At 45.7% G+C, this 20,463-nt stretch overlaps 2 protein-coding genes across 8 annotated transcripts in view; one reads left to right on the forward strand and one right to left on the reverse strand.

Moving 5' to 3' along the window:
- NUMA1 (nuclear mitotic apparatus protein 1) overlaps positions 1–20,463 on the forward strand; it is a 90,763-nt gene that overhangs the window by 1,400 nt on the left and 68,900 nt on the right. Inside the window, exon 1 of one of the 3 annotated variants that reach the window (XM_073808527.1) lies at positions 16,175–16,193. The exons of 1 other annotated variant lie outside the window; for it this stretch is intronic. The gene's annotated coding sequence lies outside the window, so the exon portion shown is untranslated. Of the gene's footprint in view, positions 1–16,174; positions 16,322–20,463 lie in introns of those variants that run through there. One more of the 3 variants, XM_033862378.2, reaches the window with a different exon arrangement.
- On the reverse strand, positions 72–16,046 carry LRRC51 (leucine rich repeat containing 51). Of its 5 annotated transcripts, none has more exons than XM_019939555.3 (6): positions 15,874–16,045; positions 7,441–7,503; positions 6,700–6,837; positions 2,043–2,248; positions 972–1,120; positions 72–691 (listed from the first exon to the last, which is right to left on the reverse strand). In XM_019939555.3, the coding sequence occupies exons 3-6, from the start codon at positions 6,779–6,781 to the stop codon at positions 550–552; spliced, it is 579 nt and encodes a 192-aa protein (XP_019795114.1). In that variant the 5' UTR covers positions 6,782–6,837; positions 7,441–7,503; positions 15,874–16,045; the 3' UTR covers positions 72–549. The 5 variants fall into 5 exon arrangements, with proteins under 5 accessions (XP_019795114.1, XP_019795113.1, XP_073664640.1 ...); XM_019939554.3 differs by having other exon boundaries at positions 7,441–7,523; XM_073808539.1 differs by having other exon boundaries at positions 7,090–7,523.

The following is a 20,463-nucleotide window of genomic DNA, read 5'->3' on the forward strand; positions in this document are numbered from 1 at the left end:
GAAGCCTGGTGAGGGAGTGGATGTATGCAGGGAGACCAACAGCACCTGGTACAGAGTCAGCAGACACATAGTTTCAAGCAGAAGATTCTTTTTATCAAGTGAAATCTTAAGTAGAATCATGATATGTAAACACGACAGTGGAACTACTCTCATCTGATTGATTGAAGTGAGGGGTTCAGAGGTCACAGCCCATCTTATTGGCCTCCTGTCATGGAAGCCTCTGAGGCATCTCCACAGAACCTTGGTGCTCTGCGAAGCAACTCTAACCTCAGGATATCTGACCTAAAGAGTGAAAAGGGGCCCAGACAGGTTAGGTAAGTTTCCCAAGGCCATGCAATCAGCCCAGGTCTCCTGCGTCCCAAGCCAGCAGGCCTCTCCTTCCACTTCCTCCTTGTTCCAGTGAAGTAAGACCAGAGCTACAGGCGCTTGCCTGAGTTGGGGGGCATCTTTACATGGTATAAGAGACTTCTGCTGAACAGCTCAAATCATTTATTGTCAAACCAAGCTGAGCATCCCCAGGCCTTCAGGACTGCTGGGGTCCCTGGAACCTCACAGTGCATTGTGCTTGATCCAGACCTTCTGGGGTTTGATGTTCATGCGTTTCCACACTTCAGCTGTTGAACGGTCTGCCTTGGTGACCCCACTGAAGTCGAACGTGGTGATACGGGGCAGAGTGCACAGCACATATTGCCTGTGGGGAAGACTTGGGCTGGGGGTCAGGCCCCCTTCTAGAACCCCTTTCCCCCTCCACCAGTCGCTCCTATCTCCTCTGACTGCAAGGAATGGAGGGACTTGAGTAGAGTGTGGGGGAGACTGAATTTATCCTGACTGACATCAAGAAATGCCTAAAGCCCTCTACTCCCTTCCCTGGTCCAAGCATAGCAGAAGGATGGTGTTAGGTTTCTAACCCTAACGCTCCTCCTTTCCCTCATGGGAGCCCAGCGGAGCCCACCTCCACGCAGGGCACTTACCTATACCCCTTCTCTTCCTCTATGGGGTTCCCATGGAGTGTCAGGCTGCGGAGCCGAGGGAGGACAGCCAGCTTGTTCACCTCTCCAAGGCGCTGGATGCTGTTGCCATGGAGATAGAGCACACTCAAGTTGAAGAAAGTTGTCAGGACCTGTTGGGGAAGGAAACCGGAAGCTAGACTGGACAGAGCCGTGTATCTGTGCTCAGGACTGACTTGTGGGCAGAGAAGGAAGAGTTTGGGGAATGATTTGTCACCCCCAGAGCCGTACTAGATTGATTCCAACCTACTTTTATTTGCCTTTGAAGGGGTACAGGGGCACCACACTGACAGAGCACTGTGATCCGAGGGGCAGAAGGTATGGGCCTGGGTCCTATCACTGCCACTGACTTGCCAGGTGCCTGGGCTCTCCTGCTTCTCCTTGAGCCTTAGCTGTCCCTTCACTGAAGACCATTCCAGCTTTGGTGTTCTAAGATTCTATCACAACAGGGGACAGGGGACAGCATCATGCTAGGTACATAAGAGCTTTTAAAATAGTAGTTAAATTGAGATCAGTGCACCTGGGGAACAGTTTACAAGTCATACTCTAACTCCTTTCCCCTCTAGCACAGATCCTGGATGAAAAGGGGCCAGTTTTGTTTGTTTCTTAAAATTTAGCCTGAGTTCATGGAAAGTAACTGCTGTACTTTTAGTACCTACCTCTGCAAAAGAACTTGGCACAAAGCACAGTGGGTGCCCAATAATAAGCTACGATTTTACTTCAGCCTCCTATGTGAAGGCTTGCTATGTGCCGGTTGCTTTTCATTTGTTCTCATTTAATCCTCACAAAATGTTTATAATGCTGGCATATTATCCCCATTTTTCAGACAGCAAGGCTGAGGTTTTGAAAGGTTAGGAGCTTGCCCAAGGTCACAAAGTCTGAGGCAGATCTAGTATTTGAACCTATATCTATTTGAGCCCACAGCCATGTGCTTTGCAGGGCACCATGCTGCCTCACTACTTCCTTGATAATATGTGGGAGGTGGAGAGGCTGGGGACTGGACAAGGTGGCTTCAGGTCCACCCTCTGGACTCACAGGGTCAATGGAAGTCAGGTCGTTGAAGGACAGGTCAATCCAGGCCAGGTTCTCTGGATGCTCCAGAAGCTGTGAAACCACATGGTTGAAGTCTCTGAGGTCATTGAGGACGTTGTTGTTCAGCCACAGGGACTGAGATATAGACTTCCCTGACTTTGCATGCCTTAGTGGTCGTAGCCCTGTCCGTGGCTTCTCGTTTAACAGATCTGTGGGGACAGAGTGAACTTTGGGTATGTCATCTTTGCTTTTCTGGCTCGGGGTGGGGGGTGGCAAAGGAACAGAACTGGGAGAATTTGTAGCTAGAGGAGCTGGCAGGGCCAGAATCCCATGCTTGTGTCCAGTGCGACTGTATGCATTGCTCCCCAGGCCCCAGCAGTCAGAGTGAGCTTGGATTAAGGGTCAAAGACCTCACATCCCAAACTCTTGGTTTGGGTCACGTGCTCCTTTCAGGTCTATTGTATCATTGGGTCCTCTGTATACCACCCCTGTATGGGAGTTGGAGGGAGGCGGATTTTATAGATGAGGAAACCAAGAAGCAGAGGTGTTGGACTTGAGCCAAGATGCTGAAGCACAAAATCCAGAATTATCCACTGGTAGAGCCTATAGAATTCACTTCAGTGTCACACACTCTTGATGTCCTCTCCCTCTTCCATTAGTATTGAGTATCTGCTGTGTGCCAGATACTGGATATACAGTGGTGAACAAAATGAGAGATGAGCTCTGTATGAATAATAGAGCAGGGGTGAAGCAGATGTTTATGCCTTGGAGGAGCTCAGATGGGAAAGATGAAAACAAACGGTGAATATACTATAATAAATGCTATTTAAATTGTGGAAGCACGGAAAAGGGTCTCCTAACCCAGTTTGGGAGCTTAGGGAAGTTTCCCAGGGAAGGTGAAGCCTGAGCTGGATATCTCAGTGGGTTAGGAGACGTTAACCAGGCAAAGAAGGGTGGAAAAGGTGAGAAGAGCATGAGCAAAGTTACAGAGGTATGGAATAGCATGGGCACACACACACGTACTACACAAGGGGGCAAGGAGGGAAAAGGAGACACGGAGCCTTGAAAACCAGGCTGAGCATCTTAGACTTTATCCTGTAGAAGATGGGAAGCCACTGTAGGGTTGAAAGCAAAGGAGATGATACAGCTCTCTCAATTCAGAAAGATCACTGAAGGTTTAGTGTGGAGCATGGATTGTAGGGAGTGGGTGGGACTGGAAGACCAATTTGGCTCTTTCAGTCATTTAAGCAAGGATGAGGGACATACAAACAGCATGACTTGATGGTTGACTAGATGCAAGGGTAGAATAATATTCAAGGGTGTTGGGACTTCCCTGGCGGTCCAGTGGTTAAGACTCTGCACTTCCAACACAGGGGATGCAGGTTCAATTCCTGGTCTGGGAACTAAGATCCCACATGCTGTGTGGCGCGGTTAAAAAAAAAAAAAAATTCAAGGGTATTGCCCAATGTTCTTGATGACTGGTGAGATGCCAGTCCTATGAACTGATACAGGATTAAGAAAAGGAGAAGAGGGACTTCCCTGGTGGTCCAGTGGTAAAGAATCTGCCTTCCAGTGCAGGGGACGTGCATTTGATCCCTGGTCGGGGAACTAAGATCCCACATGCCGCAGGGCAACTAAGCCTGCGCACCACAACTACTGAGCCTGCGTGTCTCAACTAGAGAACCCGCGTGCCGCAAACTACAGAGCCCGCACACCACAACTAAAGAGAGGAAAAACCCACACGCCACAACTAGAGAGGAGCCCACACGCTGCAGCAAAGAGCCGCGTGTGCCGCAACGAAAAGATCCCACATGCTGCAATGAAGATCCCGCGTGCCACAACTAAGACCCCACGCAGCCAGAAAAATAAATAAATCAATCAAAAAAAAAAAGAAAAAAGAAAAGTTGGGAAGGTGATGAGTTCAGGCTTGGCCTTGGCATATCTGAGGTTCCTATAGTACTAGAAAGAGGAGAAGCCGAGTAAGCAGTTGGATATGAAGGAGACATAGACTTGAGAATCATTAGCATAGAGTGTATACAAGTTAGAGAAATAGATAAGATTCTTCAAGCAGAACGAGGGTGGGGGGAGGGGCATCCATTAAAGAAGTTAAGAACCAGGGCAGGGAGAACCAGGAGGCTCACAGTCTCAGTGGCAGAGTCAGAACCATACACCAGCTCTGGCTGAGGTGACTAGATGCTTCCTGTTGCCTCTATGCCTTTAGTTACTTGTCTAAAGCTGCCTCTCAGAAAGGAAGTAGTACTTTCTGAACTGGTCCACTTGTCTTCACCCTCTCCTCAGCTCTTACTAGACACACTTCTCTTCCACCCCCACCCAGCTTGAACTTTTTCTCCTCAGCTGCAGGTCAGGCAGCATCCACCAGGTGGCTCTCTGTCTTGGTCCGGGAGTGAGTGGACCCACAGTTGGGGCCTGAGGGTGGGGGGGAGGTGGCAGGAGGGTCATGAAGCGGAGTACCCCAGCTCGTGAATAAACCCTAATCCTGACCCCCAGCCTCACATCGCCTGACTGCAAACCCTGAAATGAAAAGAGAGATGAGTAAAAGTTAAGATCAAAATAAGCCCACCTATGGACTAGCCTCCAGTCTGGTGAGGCAGCAGCTTGGGGAATGCCAGCAAGCATGGGCTGATCCCCAGCTCAGGGGGAGCCACTGGGGATGGCATTGCCTAGAACTTGAGGCTGCCTGGGATTGCTGTTATCATGGGTGGAGGAGGGTGTCCAGGCTGCTCTCCGCAGACTCCATCAGAGCACTGCATTGCCTGAGGATCTGTCAAAGCTGCCCTGTTCAGAGTAGGCCAAGGCGGGTCTGGAAATTGGACCACAGATATCAACACTCAGAGAACTAGGGGTTGTCTAGCCCCAGGAAGATCTGGGGAAGACATAATTCTGTCTTCATATCTATGAAGGGTTGCCATGCAGCTTTTCCCACGTGTCCACAGAGAACACGTGTTTGATGTGAAGAACTTTCTTGTGTCATTCCTCACCCTGTAATGGAAGGGCTGGTAGGTGTGTGGTATGGGACTCCCTTAACTGGGTTTGTGAGCAGTTAGAGCACTATGGGTTGGAGGTAGTAGACTGGATGCCTTCTAAAGTCACTGCCATTTCAGATTCTATGATCCATATATTGATTAATTCAGGAAATAGTGTACCAGGTACCCCAAAACTCTACCCTGTCCTCTAACCCCAATTTTAAGTAAGTGTGCCAAATGCCCTGGGGAACCTGAGGGGACTGGCCTTTTGGGGCTTAGATGTGCCTCTCCTTCTCCCTTCCCCACTCAGCAAGGAGCATATGCCTGGCATACGTGTACAGACCTAAACACACATATATAGAAGGCTTAATAATAGTGGGTGCTCAAAAAAAAAAAAAAAAATAGTGGGTGCTCAAGATTTAACTGTTAAATGAAAGACAGGGCATCTGTGCAGATTATGTTTTGTGCTGTGCAGTTATCCTTGGTCATAGTAACTTGTCTCTCCCCTCCTTCTGAGGACACCATAGAGGGCTAAGCCACACTCCCCACTCAGATCTAGGAATTCTCAGGGTAGGTAGGAGCCATACGTCTCTCCTTCCTCTGTCACCTCAGCTATCTTGTACATAGCCATTATTGCAGCTAAAACCCTGTGAAACATGGACTACATCAATCAGAAGTGACGCTGTGCATAATAAAGGAGGATCACGGCAAGTGGGTGTGTGCTATGAGAGAACAAATGGGAGTTACTGTTGTAGCTGACGGCAACCCAAGTAGTAAGTACCCTAAACCCAAACCCAAGTAGTATCCAGTACCCTTGATAACTATTCATGTGCTTCCTGAACTTAAAGGTGGCCGCTGCTTGCCTAAGAGAGTCAACCAAAGCCAGATAATGGCTCTAGGTTATGTTGATGCCAACCTGTGTTCTGTGAAGGCAGACGTACTGATGTGTTTATGAGAGCAGATAACAAAGACAGCAGAACTTCCCTGGGAAGAAGCACATTCTCTTGAGAATATGATCTTGATGAGAGCCTCCCTCTGTCCCCTCCTGAAAGGTACTAGCTGCCCATTTACACACACACTGAATGATAAAACAGGAATGAGCGTGGGCAGTGCTGGGACCTGTAATAAGTGTGGGTGATAATGGAATAAATTTGGATATGACTGAAATGAATATAAAATTTGTCAATAAATATTTAGACTGGAAACATGCCAGTTTGTTAATAACAAGACCTTACATGTTTTACCAGTGATCAGAACAGGCTTGTGTCCTCAGAGTGGGTTCTGCCTGTTGGCTGGACTCTGTAGCAGCCTGTGTTTTCCTTTCATTAGTCTCTTCTCTCCAGGTAAAAAGTGGAGAATATACTATTGGCTGATAGACTGGCTCTCCTGTTTTCTTCCACCTGACTGTCTTGCTGTAGCCTGGCTTCTTTTGAAGATCATCAGTTACCCTGAAAGCCCCCTGGGTCCTTTCAGATTTGCTGGTAATTTTTTAAAAGGCCAAACTCTTCCACTCCCACCTTCCTACCCACTACTCTCCCCAAAACAGCAGCAACAAATATCCCATATGCTTATGCAAAGAATCTCTTCAGGCTTTTAAGTAGAAGACTGGCTTCTCCCTAGGGACCACACCCATCCTGCTGCCATGGTGAGTGGAATGCTGTGCTCTGGGGGCTGACCTTGGGTCACGTGGATGTTTCGGAAGGAGTAGTCCACAGGGGGCTCTTGCACCGAAGTGTTCGTATAGTCCTGTTTGTTCATAACTCAAGCCATCATTTGTCAGGTGGAAGCATGGGCCCTGGGAATCCGGGTTCAGCCTGGGAGGACAGAGAAGGACTGGTGTTTGGCCCTCAAGTTTCCTCATAGCTCTCCACGCCTGCTATATACCCTCCACTACTCCAGGTTTGCATGGCTGCATTTCTACTTTAAGATAACAATCATGATTCCTTGCATTTGTAGGGCACTTCCTACTTCTCTGAGCACCTTCACATCCCTTAGAGTTCATTGATAGTTATAATACCCATTTCTACTTTCCAAAGAAACTGAGGCCCCAGGGTGAAAGCACTTGCCCGAAGTTAAGCCAGTGAGTCAGCTGTGGACTACAATCCTAGTCTTCTGAGTCCTTTTCTGCTACTCCATAGTAGTTGCCATGAAGGCTGTCTTTATAGCTACCCTCTGGTGACATCAACTGGGCTATTCTATTGCTTAACAAACCCCTGAGGGCCTGCACTGGATCTGGTGTCTGACAGCCCTTTGCAGTCTGACCCATATGGGGATTTGCTACCTTCTCTGCTCACCTTGTCTGTCGGCCCCAGTATCTTTTCATCGGAAGACCCTACTTTCAGCTACGTCCTGAATGTAGTCATACATATATAAACATACATACATATAAGACCAGAGTCTGCCTCACTCTCACTCACCTGTCACTGATGCCTGAAACTCCACCATTAGGGATTCATTCCTTTGGGTTCAGGGATTGTTCCCTGTTAAAATGGAAATACCCCTTGAGAGGGGTGAACACAGTGTTATCAGTCATTTACAATGTGGTGTGAATTGTCTTATCAGATCCTTTCCAATTTATTAGCTCAAATAAAGCTGAGAATTTTTCGACTGGGCAGAGCCATGAGAACACCACTCACCTGTGAAGAGGAGAGCTGACACAAACAAAAGACAAATAGACTGACAAATACATGTCCCAGTCAACCTCCCCTTCTCACTTCATCCACTACTGTCACCTCCTTTGCATTTACTACTTTACTTGCTTTCCAAAAGGATTTGAGGTATTTTATGGTAATAACACACTCATAAAACAGGATGATTTGTAGAACAGAGCTGTCCAACAAATATAATGAACATCACAAATGCAAGCCATGTGTATATATTTTTTCCACATATGTAATTTAAAATTTTCTAGTAGAAAAGTCAAAAGAAACAGGTGAGGTTATGTTTAATAATATATTTTATTTAACCTAATATATCCAAAATACCATTCAACATATAATTGATATTAAAATTTGAGATACTTTACACTTACAGCACATCCCAACTGGGACAAGCTACCTGTCAAGTGCTTAATAGCCACTTGTGACTAGAGGCTACCATACTGGACAGTACAGATATAGAAAATGAAAACATGGAAGAGAAAGATTAGAAGCCAGAATAAAGGAAGAGAGAGAGATGAACCAGGGAATTAGGAAACTATGCCTCTATTTATCCCTGAAATTCCTGGCAACTAAAGCAAAAGTGGAAACCTTAGTATATGTGGTTCTCATCATTCAATTCAAAGAAACAATTTATATCCAGAGACTATGAAATTCACAAATGTTCTTAAAATGGAATTCCTCTTAAAAAACCATGGACCTGAGAGCTTATAATTCAGCTTAAGCTTAACACAGTCTAGGTAAATTCCGTTTTTGGTGACTTAACATATGAAGGATAGAGTTTAACAGGTTTAGAGGAATGGAAAGTGAATGTCTTCCTCTCAAAAAGCAGCAGTCTCAACTGAGCTTTGGGTAAGTGATGGCTTGAGTCACTTCACAGATGAATTCTCTGTCAAGTGTGAGACTGGCCTGATGGGCATGGGTTGTTGATTGGGGAGACCTGAATCTTTGGATATCAAATCTACAGACACAACAAAGAACACATTATTCTTTTGTAGAAATAGAGGAAGCTGGCTTGCTTCTCACCTAGACGCGTCCCACTTGAGAACCCACAAGAAGTTTGATGCCTCTGAGCAAGACTGGATACTTTTCTCAAGTTGGGACCCCAGAGTTCAGCACTACAGGACATGGATTTTAGCTTAAAACATTTAAGGGCGGATTTTTACCATTAATCTTGACCATCAGAGAACCTCAGTGCAGTTCCAAAGGACTTCTGATTTTGTGTAGCACCAGCTCCTGAAGCATTTTTCTGGATGAGTTAGTATTAAAAATAGAGCCCTGGGGCTTCCCTGGTGGCGCAGTGGTTAAGAATCTGCCTGCTGATGCAGGGGACACGGGTTTGAGCCCTAGTCCGGGAAGATCCCCCATGCCGCGGAGCAACTAAGCCCATGTGCCACAACTACTGAGCCTGCACTCTAGAGCCCACAAGCCACAACTACTGAGCCTATGTGCCACAACTACTGAAGCCTGCGCGCCTAGAGCCTGTGCTCCGCGACAAGAGAAGCCTCCACAATGAGAAGCCCGTGCACTGCAACAAAGAGTAGCCCCTGCTTGATGCAACTAAAGAAAGCCCGAGTGCAGCAACGAAGACCCAATGCAGCCATAAATAAATACATAAATAAATTTATTTATTTATTAAAATGGAGCCCCAAGTAGTTCGACAAATTTGCCCGTTGGAAAGGGTTATTAGTCTTCTCCATTTAAACACCAGCCCAGGCTGTGAGCTAGTGTTGTGTCTTATTCATCATCTAACACAGAACCTGGCTTACAGCAGGCACTCAGGAAATGTTTGTGGGAGGAATGAATGAGAAACTGCCAAATACAAGGATTTCTGTTTTGGGGGTGTTGATGCTAAGCTGCACTTTCTAACAATTGGCTCCGAGGTTCAGTTATTTCAGTCCACACCTCATTCACAGTAAGATATTTAATTCAATTCTTCAAACATTTGTTCAGCGCCTGCTGCCCTATGCTTGACCAGAAGGAATGAAGCCAAGATACAAATAATAGAACCCTGTCTGTAAAGAGCACAGGAAATCCTGCTGGGTTGCTATTGATTGTGGCAAACCAGCCTGCATCCAGTTCTAAGAAACAGCTGCCTACTTAGTGAATACTCTCATGTTTCAGTACTCAGCTCTAGCATATCCTCTTTGATGAAGACTTTCTTTCCAGATAAAATTGATCATTGTGCCCTGTATCAGATTGATTCCCTTGATGAACTCTATCATGGTCTCCCTTGTATCCATCTCTTTTGCCCTCTTTGTAGTTCCATCCACTCTGATGCTGGGTTCAGCCATGCGACTTGCTTTGGCCAACAGGATGTTGGTAAACATGAAGCAAATAGAAGCTTAAAGAGAGGACTTGCCCTGTGCTCTTTGCCAGTGCCAAGAGAACATGGTTAGCCTGCTGGAGGGATATGAGAAACGTGTAGGTGAGATACGTGAAAAAGAAAGCCAGTGATCCCAGGTGAGGCCATCCTAGACTAGCCTATAGCCAGCCTACCCGAAGGCAAGATCACGAGAGTCACCCAACCCACATGTGACTGCAAACACATGAATGAGCCCTGCCAAGACCAGAAGAAACACATGGCTGACTCGGAGGCTTGGAAGCAATAATAAGTGTTCATTGTTTTAAGCCACCATGTTTTTGGATGGTTTGTTATACAACAATAACTAATTGATATATGCCCCCACTGTACTTTGAATAAAATTTCATCACAGCCTGTTTCCTTATCTGTAAAATGGAGACAAACCCTGTCTTGAGAGCTGTTGTATGTCCTGTAGCAGGTGTTCAATAAATTGAACCAGTTGTACTCTCTGTACTCATTTCTTTATAACCTACTTCCTGTTCCCTCCCTGTAAGTTTGAGGACAGGGAAAGAAGTCAGACTTCTTTCTCTCTTCCCACCATTACCCTGCACCAAGCCTGGGTATTCACTAAAGCCTTGATGGATAAATGGAGAAATGAAAGAAATGAAGGAATAAATGAATGATATCTTCAAGGTGTCACATAGTGAACCTGACTGCTGGGGAGAACTGACGAGCCTTGAGGTTGCCTTACTCGCTCCAGTGGCTATGTTTTTGGAGTCAGTCTTTCCCAGCTGCTGTTCAACCTCATCACCAGGAGCTAGTCAGACCCTAGCGCCTTCCTCATTTGTCTACGTTGACTGAATTGATGAATGACAGGGTTAGGGGCATACCTGCTCTGTTTTGGAGTTTTTCTTCTCCCGACTGGAAATATCATTTACTGTTTTTCTTTCTTTTTTTTTTTTGCGGTACGTGGGCCTCTCACTGTTGTGGCCTCTCCCGTTGCGGAGCACAGGCTCCGGACGCGCAGGCTCAGCGGCCATGGCTCACGGGCCCAGCCGCTCCACGGCATGTGGGTTCTTCCCGGACGGGGGCACGAACCCGTGTCACCTGCATCGGCAGGCGGACTCTCAACCACTGCACCGCCAGGGAAGCCCTACTGTTTTTCTTTTTTAATTTTAAAAGTTAACGTGATAGCTGAATAAAGTCAAACAACATAGAGAGATACATCAAGTGAAAACGAAAAGTGTGGCTCTCCATCTCACTCTCCAAGAACGCTCATGATTTACAGTTTGGGAATATAACCTCCTAGAAGACATATATAACAAACTTATGTATATTTTAAAATAAACACATACTTTCTGTTCCTTTGTAAAGCTACTTTTTTCTTTTCAAATTGTTGTAGACTCTCTTACCCTTTTTAATAGCTGCAGAGTGTTCCATAGAATTTGTGTGTACCCTACCTTAACTTTACTTGGGCTCCCCCGGTGATGCAGTGGTTAAGAATCCGCCTGCCTGTGGCACATATATACAATGGAGTATTACTCAGCCATAAAAAGAAACGAAATTGAGTTATTTGTAGTGAGGTGGATGGACCTAGAGTCTATCATACAGAGTGAAGTAAGAAAGAGAAAAACCAATACCGTATGCTAACACATATATATGGAATCTAAAAAAAAATAAGTGGTACTGATGAACCTAGTTGCAGGGCAGGAACAGAGAGAATGGACTAGAGGACTTGTAGTGGGAGGGGGAAGCTGGGGCGAAGTGAGAGTAGCATTGACATATATACACTACCGGATGTAAAATAGTTGGCTGGTGGGAAGCAGCAGCATAGCACAGGGAAATAGGTTTGGTGCTTTGTGATAACCTAGAGGGGTGGGATAGGGAGGATGGGAGGGAGGCTCAAGAGGGAGGGGATATGGGGACGTGTATGCATATGGCTGATTCGCTTTGTTGTGCAACAGAATCTAACACAGTATTGTGAAGCAATTATACTCCAATAAAGATCTATTTTAAAAAGAATAAGGCCTGGGAGTCAGAAGAAAAAAGAAAAAAGAATCCGCCTGCCAATGCAGGAGACACAGGTTCGAGCCCTGGTCTGGGAAGGTCCCACATGCCGTGGAGCAAATATGCCTGTGCGCCACAACTACTGAGCCTGTGCTCTAGAGCCCACGAGCCACAACTACTGAGCCTGCGCTCTAGAGCCCGTGAACCACAACTACTGAAGCCCACGCACCTAGAGCCCGTGCTCCGCAACAAGAGAAGCCACCACAATGAGAACCCGCCCACCCCAATGAAGAGTAGCCCCCGCTCGCCGCAACTAGAGAAAGCCTGCGCGCAGCAACGAAGACCCAACGCAGGGCTTCCCTGGTGGCTCAGTGGTTGAGAGTCTGCCTGCCAATGCAGGGGACAAGGGTTCGAGCCCTGGTCCGGGAAGATCCCACATGCCGTGCAGCAAATAAGCCCATGTGCCACAACTACTGAGCCCGTGCGCCTGGAGCCCATGCTCCGCTACCAGAGAAGCCACCGCAAAGAGAAGCCCGCTCACCACAACAAAGGGTAGCCCCCACTCGCTGCAACTAGAAAAAGCCCGCGTGTAGCAATGAAGAACCAACGCAGCCAAAAATAAAATTAAATAAATAAAATTATATATAAAAAAAAACTTTACTGGGCTTCCCTGGTGGCACAGTGGTTGAGAGTCCGCCTGCCGATGCAGGGGACACGGGTTCGTGCCCCGGTCCGGGAAGATCCCACATGCCGCAGAGAGGCTGGGCCCCTGAGCCATGGCCGCTGAGCCTGCGCGTCCGGAACAGGCTCCGTAATGGGAGAGGCCACAACAGTGAGAGGCCCGCGTACCAAAAAAAAAAAAACTTTACTTAATTTAACTTCATTTAACCAATCCCAAGTTGATGATGGAAATTTGTTTTTAGTTTTTGGAAATTGCTAACAATTGGAATTTGATTTGTTGATAGCCTGTCTCTTCTCTCTCTCAGGTAAGTAGCAACATTATGGCCCAGGAAGCTGTGAGGAATATTGAGATGAAGAGATCTGATAGGAGATTCAACAGCCTGGCCTAGTGAGGGTTTCTATTTATGGGCTACAGGTGGAAGAAAAACCAAAGACCGTCATGAAAAGTCTTCCACATAATCTAATGTATTCTGGGAAGTTATATTTCTAGGTGCCAAAGGTAGGCCCCAAATTCAAACTGGTTCCTGCCCATCTCTCTACTCCCATCTCTTATCCTCACCTCCAATTCTGCAGGCCAGCCAAATGCAACTACTCGGAGTAAGTTCCCTGCACCTGCCTCTGGGCTTCTGGACATCCAGCTTTCTCTGCTTGGAGTACAGTTTCTTCTTTTTGCCTTGCTAATTTTTAATGACTCAGCTCCGGTTTCCCTTTTTTCTGAGGAGCCTACCCTCATGCCCAAGTCTGGATGTGCGACTTCTCTTCTGGACTCCCATAACACCCTATATTTACCCTTGGTAGCACTCGTAACACTAGTATTATCTCCTTACTATCTGTGTGTACATAAACTCCACCAGGGCAGAAGCCATGTTTTTCTCATGGTTGTATCCTGACAGTGGAGGCAAGTAGTAGGTACTTAACAATATGTTAAACATTGCAACAGTGAATAACACTATAAAGGAGAGGGACACGACGTTGCTATAATTGAGGGATCTGAGTTGCTCTAGGCAGTCAGGGGAGATAGTCCTAAAGAAGTGATTGAGAGGGACCTCCCTGGCGGTCCAGTGGTTAAGACTCTGTGCTTCCAATGCAGGGGCGTGCGGGTTCATCCTTGGTGGGGGAACTAAGATCCCACATGACACGCGGCTCGGCCAAAAAAAAAAAAAAATAGTGATCGAGAGAAATATGAAGGATACGTACAAATTAACTATGGCAGAGGGAAAAGATGAACATTCCAGGAAGAAATAACAGCATGTGCGAAGGCTCTATGGTAAGTGGTTACTTGAAATTTTGAAGACCTTAAAGAAGGCCATATAACTGGAGGGAGAGTGGGAGGGAAATGTATGGTTAGACTGGAGGCTGGAGAGGTGGGTAGGAGCCAAGCTGAGATGTTGCTTGATGCTAAGAGCAATAGGAATCCCAAGGTATATTTTTAATTGGGGGTATTGTGGGGAAAGTGAACAATTCAGATTTGCATTTTGAAGGATTACTCTGGTTGCAGTATGCAAAATGGCTCGGAGGGAAGGCAGGAAGGATGTGATGGTAGCTACGACTAGAGAAAAGATACTAGGAGTAAAGCTGACAGGATTTTATGATGGATGGGAAATGAAAGAGGTATTAAAGATAATGCTTGTTTTTTTGACTTCTGTAATGGTGGACAGAGGTGAGAACACTGGAAGAAATTCAGGCTTGGAGTACATAGGGATTATGAGTTCAGCTGCAAACATGTTGAGTTTGGATGTTTTTGAGATATCCTGAAGGAGATGTTGAAGATGCAATTGGTTATATAGATCTGGAGCTTGGAGATGAGGGTTGGGTGGGGTTGGAGATACACACTCCCGTACATCTGCATATAGGTGGTAAATGAAGTTGTGGATGTGGATGAGAATATCCAAGAAGAGAATCTTAGAGTGAGGTGGGAAGTGGGCCTAGGACCAAGCATGGGGGAGCTTTAAGACAGTAAGTGGACCAATCAGGGCCAGCTAGGAGCCAGCCAGAAGCTAACTAATCATGGCAGCATCAGACATGGGTGCTGTGTTAGCAAGACTGTTTACTTCTTGTTTAGTTAAATCTGTTTGATTCCCATTGTCTTTAGTCTCTCTAGTTCTCTTTCCCCATTTAAACTTTCAAGGAAGGATCTGAAACCCATTCAGGCTGAAATGTAAATAACTCAATGTAGGCGATACAAGTTTCTTTTCCCTGGGGCAGTTTATCTTACTACTTTGAACAAGTCCTTAAGCTAGAGAGGCTGTAGGCTCAAGCTAGAGACTTGGCTGGAAGTTGGCAAACAGGGGTCTAGTCCTAGCTGTCACTGACTTGGTGTGTGGCCTCCAGCAAGTCACTGCTCCTCTCTAGGTTTCAGTTTTCCAATCTGTGAAATGGGGATAAATATCCTTGGACTCACCAAGCTCAAAAGAAAGACTGGATGTGAAGACACTGGGTAAGTTGTAACAGATCTGTCACGAAGACTGTAAAAGGAGTGAAGCTCTGACTGCAGAACTTGGAGAAGCAGACCACAGAGGAGGTGTAGGGAGAAGAGGTAATTTAAGGACAGGACCCCTAATAAGTATGTGTGGGAAGATCCTGCTGACTCTCTGGAAAGGAGGCTCTACCCTGGGGTCTTCCTGCTTGGAAGGAAAGGGGCAGTTCAAGCCCCAGAAAGTTTCCTACAAATCCAGAATTAGGGACTGTGATTTATTCTAATCTTACTCCCATGTCTTGAAGAGGGTCTCAGTCGACCAGAGGAAAACCAACCCTATGTCTGAAGGCGTTTCAGATCTCCCAGGATGTGTCAGGGATTTGAGACAGTAGTATTAGGGGGCCCCATCTTTGTGATGGGGGAGGTTCTTAAGCACCCCCAAATCTGTCTGGGTTTGTGTCTCAGCCTTCCCTTCCCTCCCCGCGCCCGTCTATCCCATATGGGTTTGTGTCTTGTTCACTGCGAAAAGGGATTAAGGGGTAAGGGGGGGAGGTCTCAGGTCCCCGAGAAAGGAAGATCTTAGTCTTTCTGGGTGCCCCTCCCCTCTCCATAGAGTTCTTGTCCCCTAGAGCAGGTTTCCTGTTTTCCCGCCCAACTCACCCGCAGTTGCTTCCCCTCCAGCCTCTGCGTCCTACTATCTCAGGGTTACTCAGAGCAACTCTATGGTAACTACCTATGTCACTACGTCCCAGCTGAGCGCCGTAGGCGCTGCCGCGATGCCTACCGGGAGCTGTAGTCCGTCAGGGGCTGGGTTCCAAGGCCGCGGGCAATGCAGCGATTTGTACTTGCCTTCGCCCTCAAGCCGAGGGCCGGGGTCCGGAAGTTGTGACACCCTTTCTCCCTTTCCAGTGGCCCTCACACTTCCTTTTCCCGGGTCCTCCAGCGTGCTCTTGCGTGCGACGCCAGCCGACAGGGGCCAATTGAAGGGCGGCGCGAGGGGGCGGGGCCATAGTTTAAACTAATTGTGTGCTTACGGCGCTGGCGCGAGCCCGCGACCAACGCAATCCGGGGAAAGCCAGAGTAGGAGCGGGAGAGCGGGGCCAGGTAACCGCTGCTGGCGTGTGGTTTGGGCGCCCGCAGGGATGCCCGGGCCCAAGGGGGATGCTGGAGAGGCGGGTGTGAGCGGAAGGGCTCCTTCATAACCGAGGCTGACTGGGGAGAGTCTATCTAGGGTAAGGTTTGTGAGGAGAGGGCCTTGTCCGAGGGGGAGGTGCCGGGCGTGCTTAGCGGGGAGGGTCTGTTTGGGGGCGTGTCCATGGAATCGTGTCAGAGGGCGACGCGAGTGCCGGTAATGCGGGTTCCTGAAAGGCTCGTCGCGGAGGGTTCCTGTAGTGGGGAGGCTTCGCCTATTATTGTTAACAATAGTGGTAGTAGTAATAAACATTTTCTCAACCCCAACGACGTTTGAGACATTGTGCCACACCCTTTATATGGATCTTTTTAATATTCCTAACAGCATTATTATACTTTATTACAGGTGGGCCATCTGAGGTTTATGTTCAGCTTGGCCAGGGTTGCATAGATAGTGCGTGGTTGGCTATACCGGGGTTTTTGTGGAGTTGGGCTTAAGTGGGGGGGGAGGGGCTGTGTTGGCTGTGCGGGTTGTCTTGGACTAACGAGTCAGTTTATTTTGAGCTTCACTTTTCACTTATGATGTAAACAACGAATTTACCTGCCTTACCTACTTTCCTGGGGTTCTGAGGGTGAAATCAGGTAAGCTGTTTCTTGGAAGCATCTTGGAGAGTAAACATTTTTGACTATAAGTGATGTGACTGTGTGAAGGTTTTTGTTGGAAGAGAGCCCAGCTGGGTTGATGCTGCCTCTTCTGGGCGCCCTCTTTTGCTTACCCCTGAGATAGCGCTTTTCATCTGGTATTTGTTTGTCTCCCCTACTAGATAGAGACGGTGTCTTTTGTACCTCCATCCTCATGCCTATGCAGGGTGTGAAATGTATCATGGTCATTAACGTATGCTTTGAAATGAATGAGCTTACTTGGGCTGAAAGGGGATAGGAGCCTGGCTTTTCCATCTGTATTTAGTGGCTTTTGAACCTCTTACTATGTCCTCTTGCCTGGAAGGGCACTGCCTTCGAAAAATGTGATAGTACTTACTTTAACGCATGCTTACCTTTCTCTGGGGTCTGTTGCCTGGTCATGTTGTCTGGTCATGTGTTTCTAAAGTTCTGGATAATCAAGTGTGGTGAGCAGAAACCTTTGATGAGAAGGGAATTGGAGCTCTACATTGTGGAGATCTTTACTGCTGTGAATATATGGGAACCTTGAGGGAATGTTAACATCAAGTAAGGCATCTTTCAGCCAGCAGGGATGAATGTATGTGTTCCTTCCCTCTCTGTTCCTGTGGGTATTTTTCTCCTTCAGAGGAAGAGGAACATACTTCTTAGTAAAAGCTGCCAAAGTATTCTCTTCTTGGCCCAAGTTCAAGCAAGTGATGACTAATTGTAAAGCCTGAATTACAGTCTAAAGCCCCAAACTGTACTCCCCCAAACTAGAAGATCTTAACCAAAAGCTCATATAAGGAACATTTCTATTTAGAATGTTCATTTTTTAATTTATGGAATATGGGAGTGGGAAGAATGCCTTGAACTAAAACTTGAGTTCTAGAACTGTTAAGATAGGGGAAAGCCCTGCCACAGATGGATAAACAGAGCTGATCAGGGAATGTTTTGACAGCTGTGTCTAATTGATAAAACCCTATGGTCAGTAGGTATGTCAGGGGTCATTTATTTCAGCCTCTTACCCAGTTTACATTAAACATATCGAAACATATTGTCCAGACTCAAAATGCGCATTTCCAAGAATGAGACCACTTCCAAAGGTAGTCATCTTAATGTTAGAACAATTCTAATAAATAATAATTGTTTTGTGCTGTCACTGATTATTTCATTTTACCCATATACATTTACTGTTTGTTTTTTCATTATTCTTTCTTGTGTTTTATCCCTTCTTTTTGTGTCAAATAGATGAATACATCCTTCAATTTTTTGTTTTTTGGGGGTTTTTTTGGCCATGCCAGCGGCATGCGGGATCTTAGTTCCCTGACCAGGGATCGAAGCTGTGCTCCCTGCAGTGGCAGTGCGGAGTCCTAACCACTGGACCACTGGGGAATTCCCCCTTCAGATGTTTTCTTAGTGAGGGTCTGTTAGTGGTAAATACTCTGTTGGAAAATATCGTTATTTCCTTGTCAGTCTTGATTGATAGTTTAGCTGCGTACTAGGCTTCCAATTATTTTTTTTCCCAGTGCTTTGAAAATGTCATTTTACAGAAATTCTGGCTTTTTGTTGTTACTCTTGAGAACTGTGCTCACAATTGAACTATTATTTCATTGTATGTAACCTGCCTTTTTCTCTGTTTTTTTTTAAGATCCTTTTTTTTTGTCATTTGTGTTCTGCAGTTTCATTACATGGTGTGGATTTAATTTTATCCTACTGGGGGCTTATAGTGATGCCTCAATCTGAGATTTCATACCTTTCAATTTTGTAAAAATTCCCCTCTTTATTTAAAAAAAATGTTTTTCCGGGCTTCCCTGGTGGTGCAGTGGTTAAGAATCCGCCTGCTAGTGCAGGGGACGTGGGTTCAAGCCCTGGTCCAGGAAAATCCTACGTGCCCCAGAGCAACTAAGCCCATGCACCACAGCTACTGAGCCTGCACTCTAGGGCCCGCGAGCCACAACTACTGAAGCCTGCGCGCCTAGAGCCTCGTGCTCCGCAACAAGAGAAGCCACCGCAATGAGAAGCCCCCATTTGCTGCAACTAGAGAAAGCCCGGGCGCAGCAACAAAGACCCAATGCAGCCAAAAATAAAATAAATTTTTAAAAAAACCAAAAAAGTTATTCCATCTGTCACTATACAAAAATATTACATTACTGATTATATTCCTCACACTGTACAGTTAATACCCGTGACTCACTTATTTTGTAACTGGAAGTTTGTATCTCTTAATCTCCCTCACCTATTTTTCATCCCCCCAGTCAGCTTCCCTAGCAACTACCTGTTTGTTCTCTGTGACTCTTTCTGTTTTGTTATGTTTTTTAGATTTCACATATAATTGAAATGGTACATTATTTGTCTCTCTCTGTCTGACTTATTTCACTGACCTAGTACCCTCTAGGTCCATCTGTGTTGTCGCAAATGGTAAGATTTCATTCTTTTTTACAGCTGAGTAATATTCCATTAGATATATGTACCACATCTTCTTTATCCATTCATCTATCCATGGGCATTTAGGTTGCTTTCATATCTTGGCTATTATAAATAATGCTGCAATGAACATAGGGGTGTATATATCTTTTCACCTCGTTTTTGTTTTCTTTGGATAAACACCCAGGAGTGGAATTGCTGGATCATATAGTAGTTCTGTTTTAATTTTTTGAGGAACTTCCATATTATTTTCCATAGTGGCTGCACCAGTTTACATTCTGCCAACAGTGCCAGAGGGTTCCCTTTTCTCCACATCCTCCCCAGGACTTGTTGTTTGTTGTCTTTTTGATAATAGCCATTCTAACAGGTATGAGGTGATATCTTATAGTGGTTTTAATTTGAATTTCCCTGATGATTAGTGATGTTGAGCATCTTTTCATGTGGCCATTGGCCATCTGTTTGTCTTCTTTGAAAAAAATGTTCAGGTCCTCTGCCCAATTTTTAATTTGGTTTTTTTTTTAATGTTGAGTTATATGAGTTCTTTGTATATTTTGGATATTAACCCTTTGTCAGATATATTGTTTGTGAATATCTTCTCCCATACCATGTTTTGGTCTTCTTTTCACTTTTTTGTTGCTAGTTTCCATTGCTATACAAAAGCTCTTTAGTTTGATGTAGTCCCATTTGTTTATTTTTGCTTTTGTTTCCCTTGCCTGAAGAGACATATCCAAAAAAATATTGCTAAGACTGATGTCAAAGAGCACACTGCTTGAGTTTTCTTCTAAGAGGTTTATGGTTTCAGGTCTTACATTTAAGTCTTCATTCATTTGGAATTTATTTTTGTATATGGTATGAGAAAGGAGAAAGTAGTCCAGTTTGAATCTTTTGCATGTACAGCCGTACAGTTTTCCTAATACTATTTATTGAAGAGACTTTTACTCATTGTATAGTCTCATCTCCTTTGTTGTAGATTGATTGATCATGTAAGTGTGTGTTCATTTCTGCATTCTCTATTCTGTTCCATTGATCTGTGTGTCTTTTTTTAAAATTTATTTATTTAATTAATTAATTTTTGTCTGCATTGGGTCTTTGTTGCGGTACGTGGGCTTCTCATTGTGGAGGCTTCTCTTTGTTTCGGAGCACGGGCTCTAGGCATGCG

The sequence above is a fragment of the Tursiops truncatus genome, chromosome 8, assembly GCF_011762595.2.
Source record: "Tursiops truncatus isolate mTurTru1 chromosome 8, mTurTru1.mat.Y, whole genome shotgun sequence".
NCBI lineage: Eukaryota > Metazoa > Chordata > Mammalia > Artiodactyla > Delphinidae > Tursiops > Tursiops truncatus.

Excerpts from the sequence above, each read along its gene's own strand:
- LRRC51 (XM_033862391.2), bottom strand. The coding sequence starts at position 6,781 with ATGAACAAACAGGACTATACGAACACTTCGGTGCAAGAGCCCCCTGTG. Across the intron at positions 2,249-6,699 it reads AAACATCCACGTGACCCAAG|ATCTGTTAAACGAGAAGCCA; the intron begins GTCAGCCCCCAG and ends CTGTCCCCACAG. Across the intron at positions 692-971 it reads GAGGAAGAGAAGGGGTATAG|GCAATATGTGCTGTGCACTC; the intron begins GTAAGTGCCCTG and ends TCTTCCCCACAG.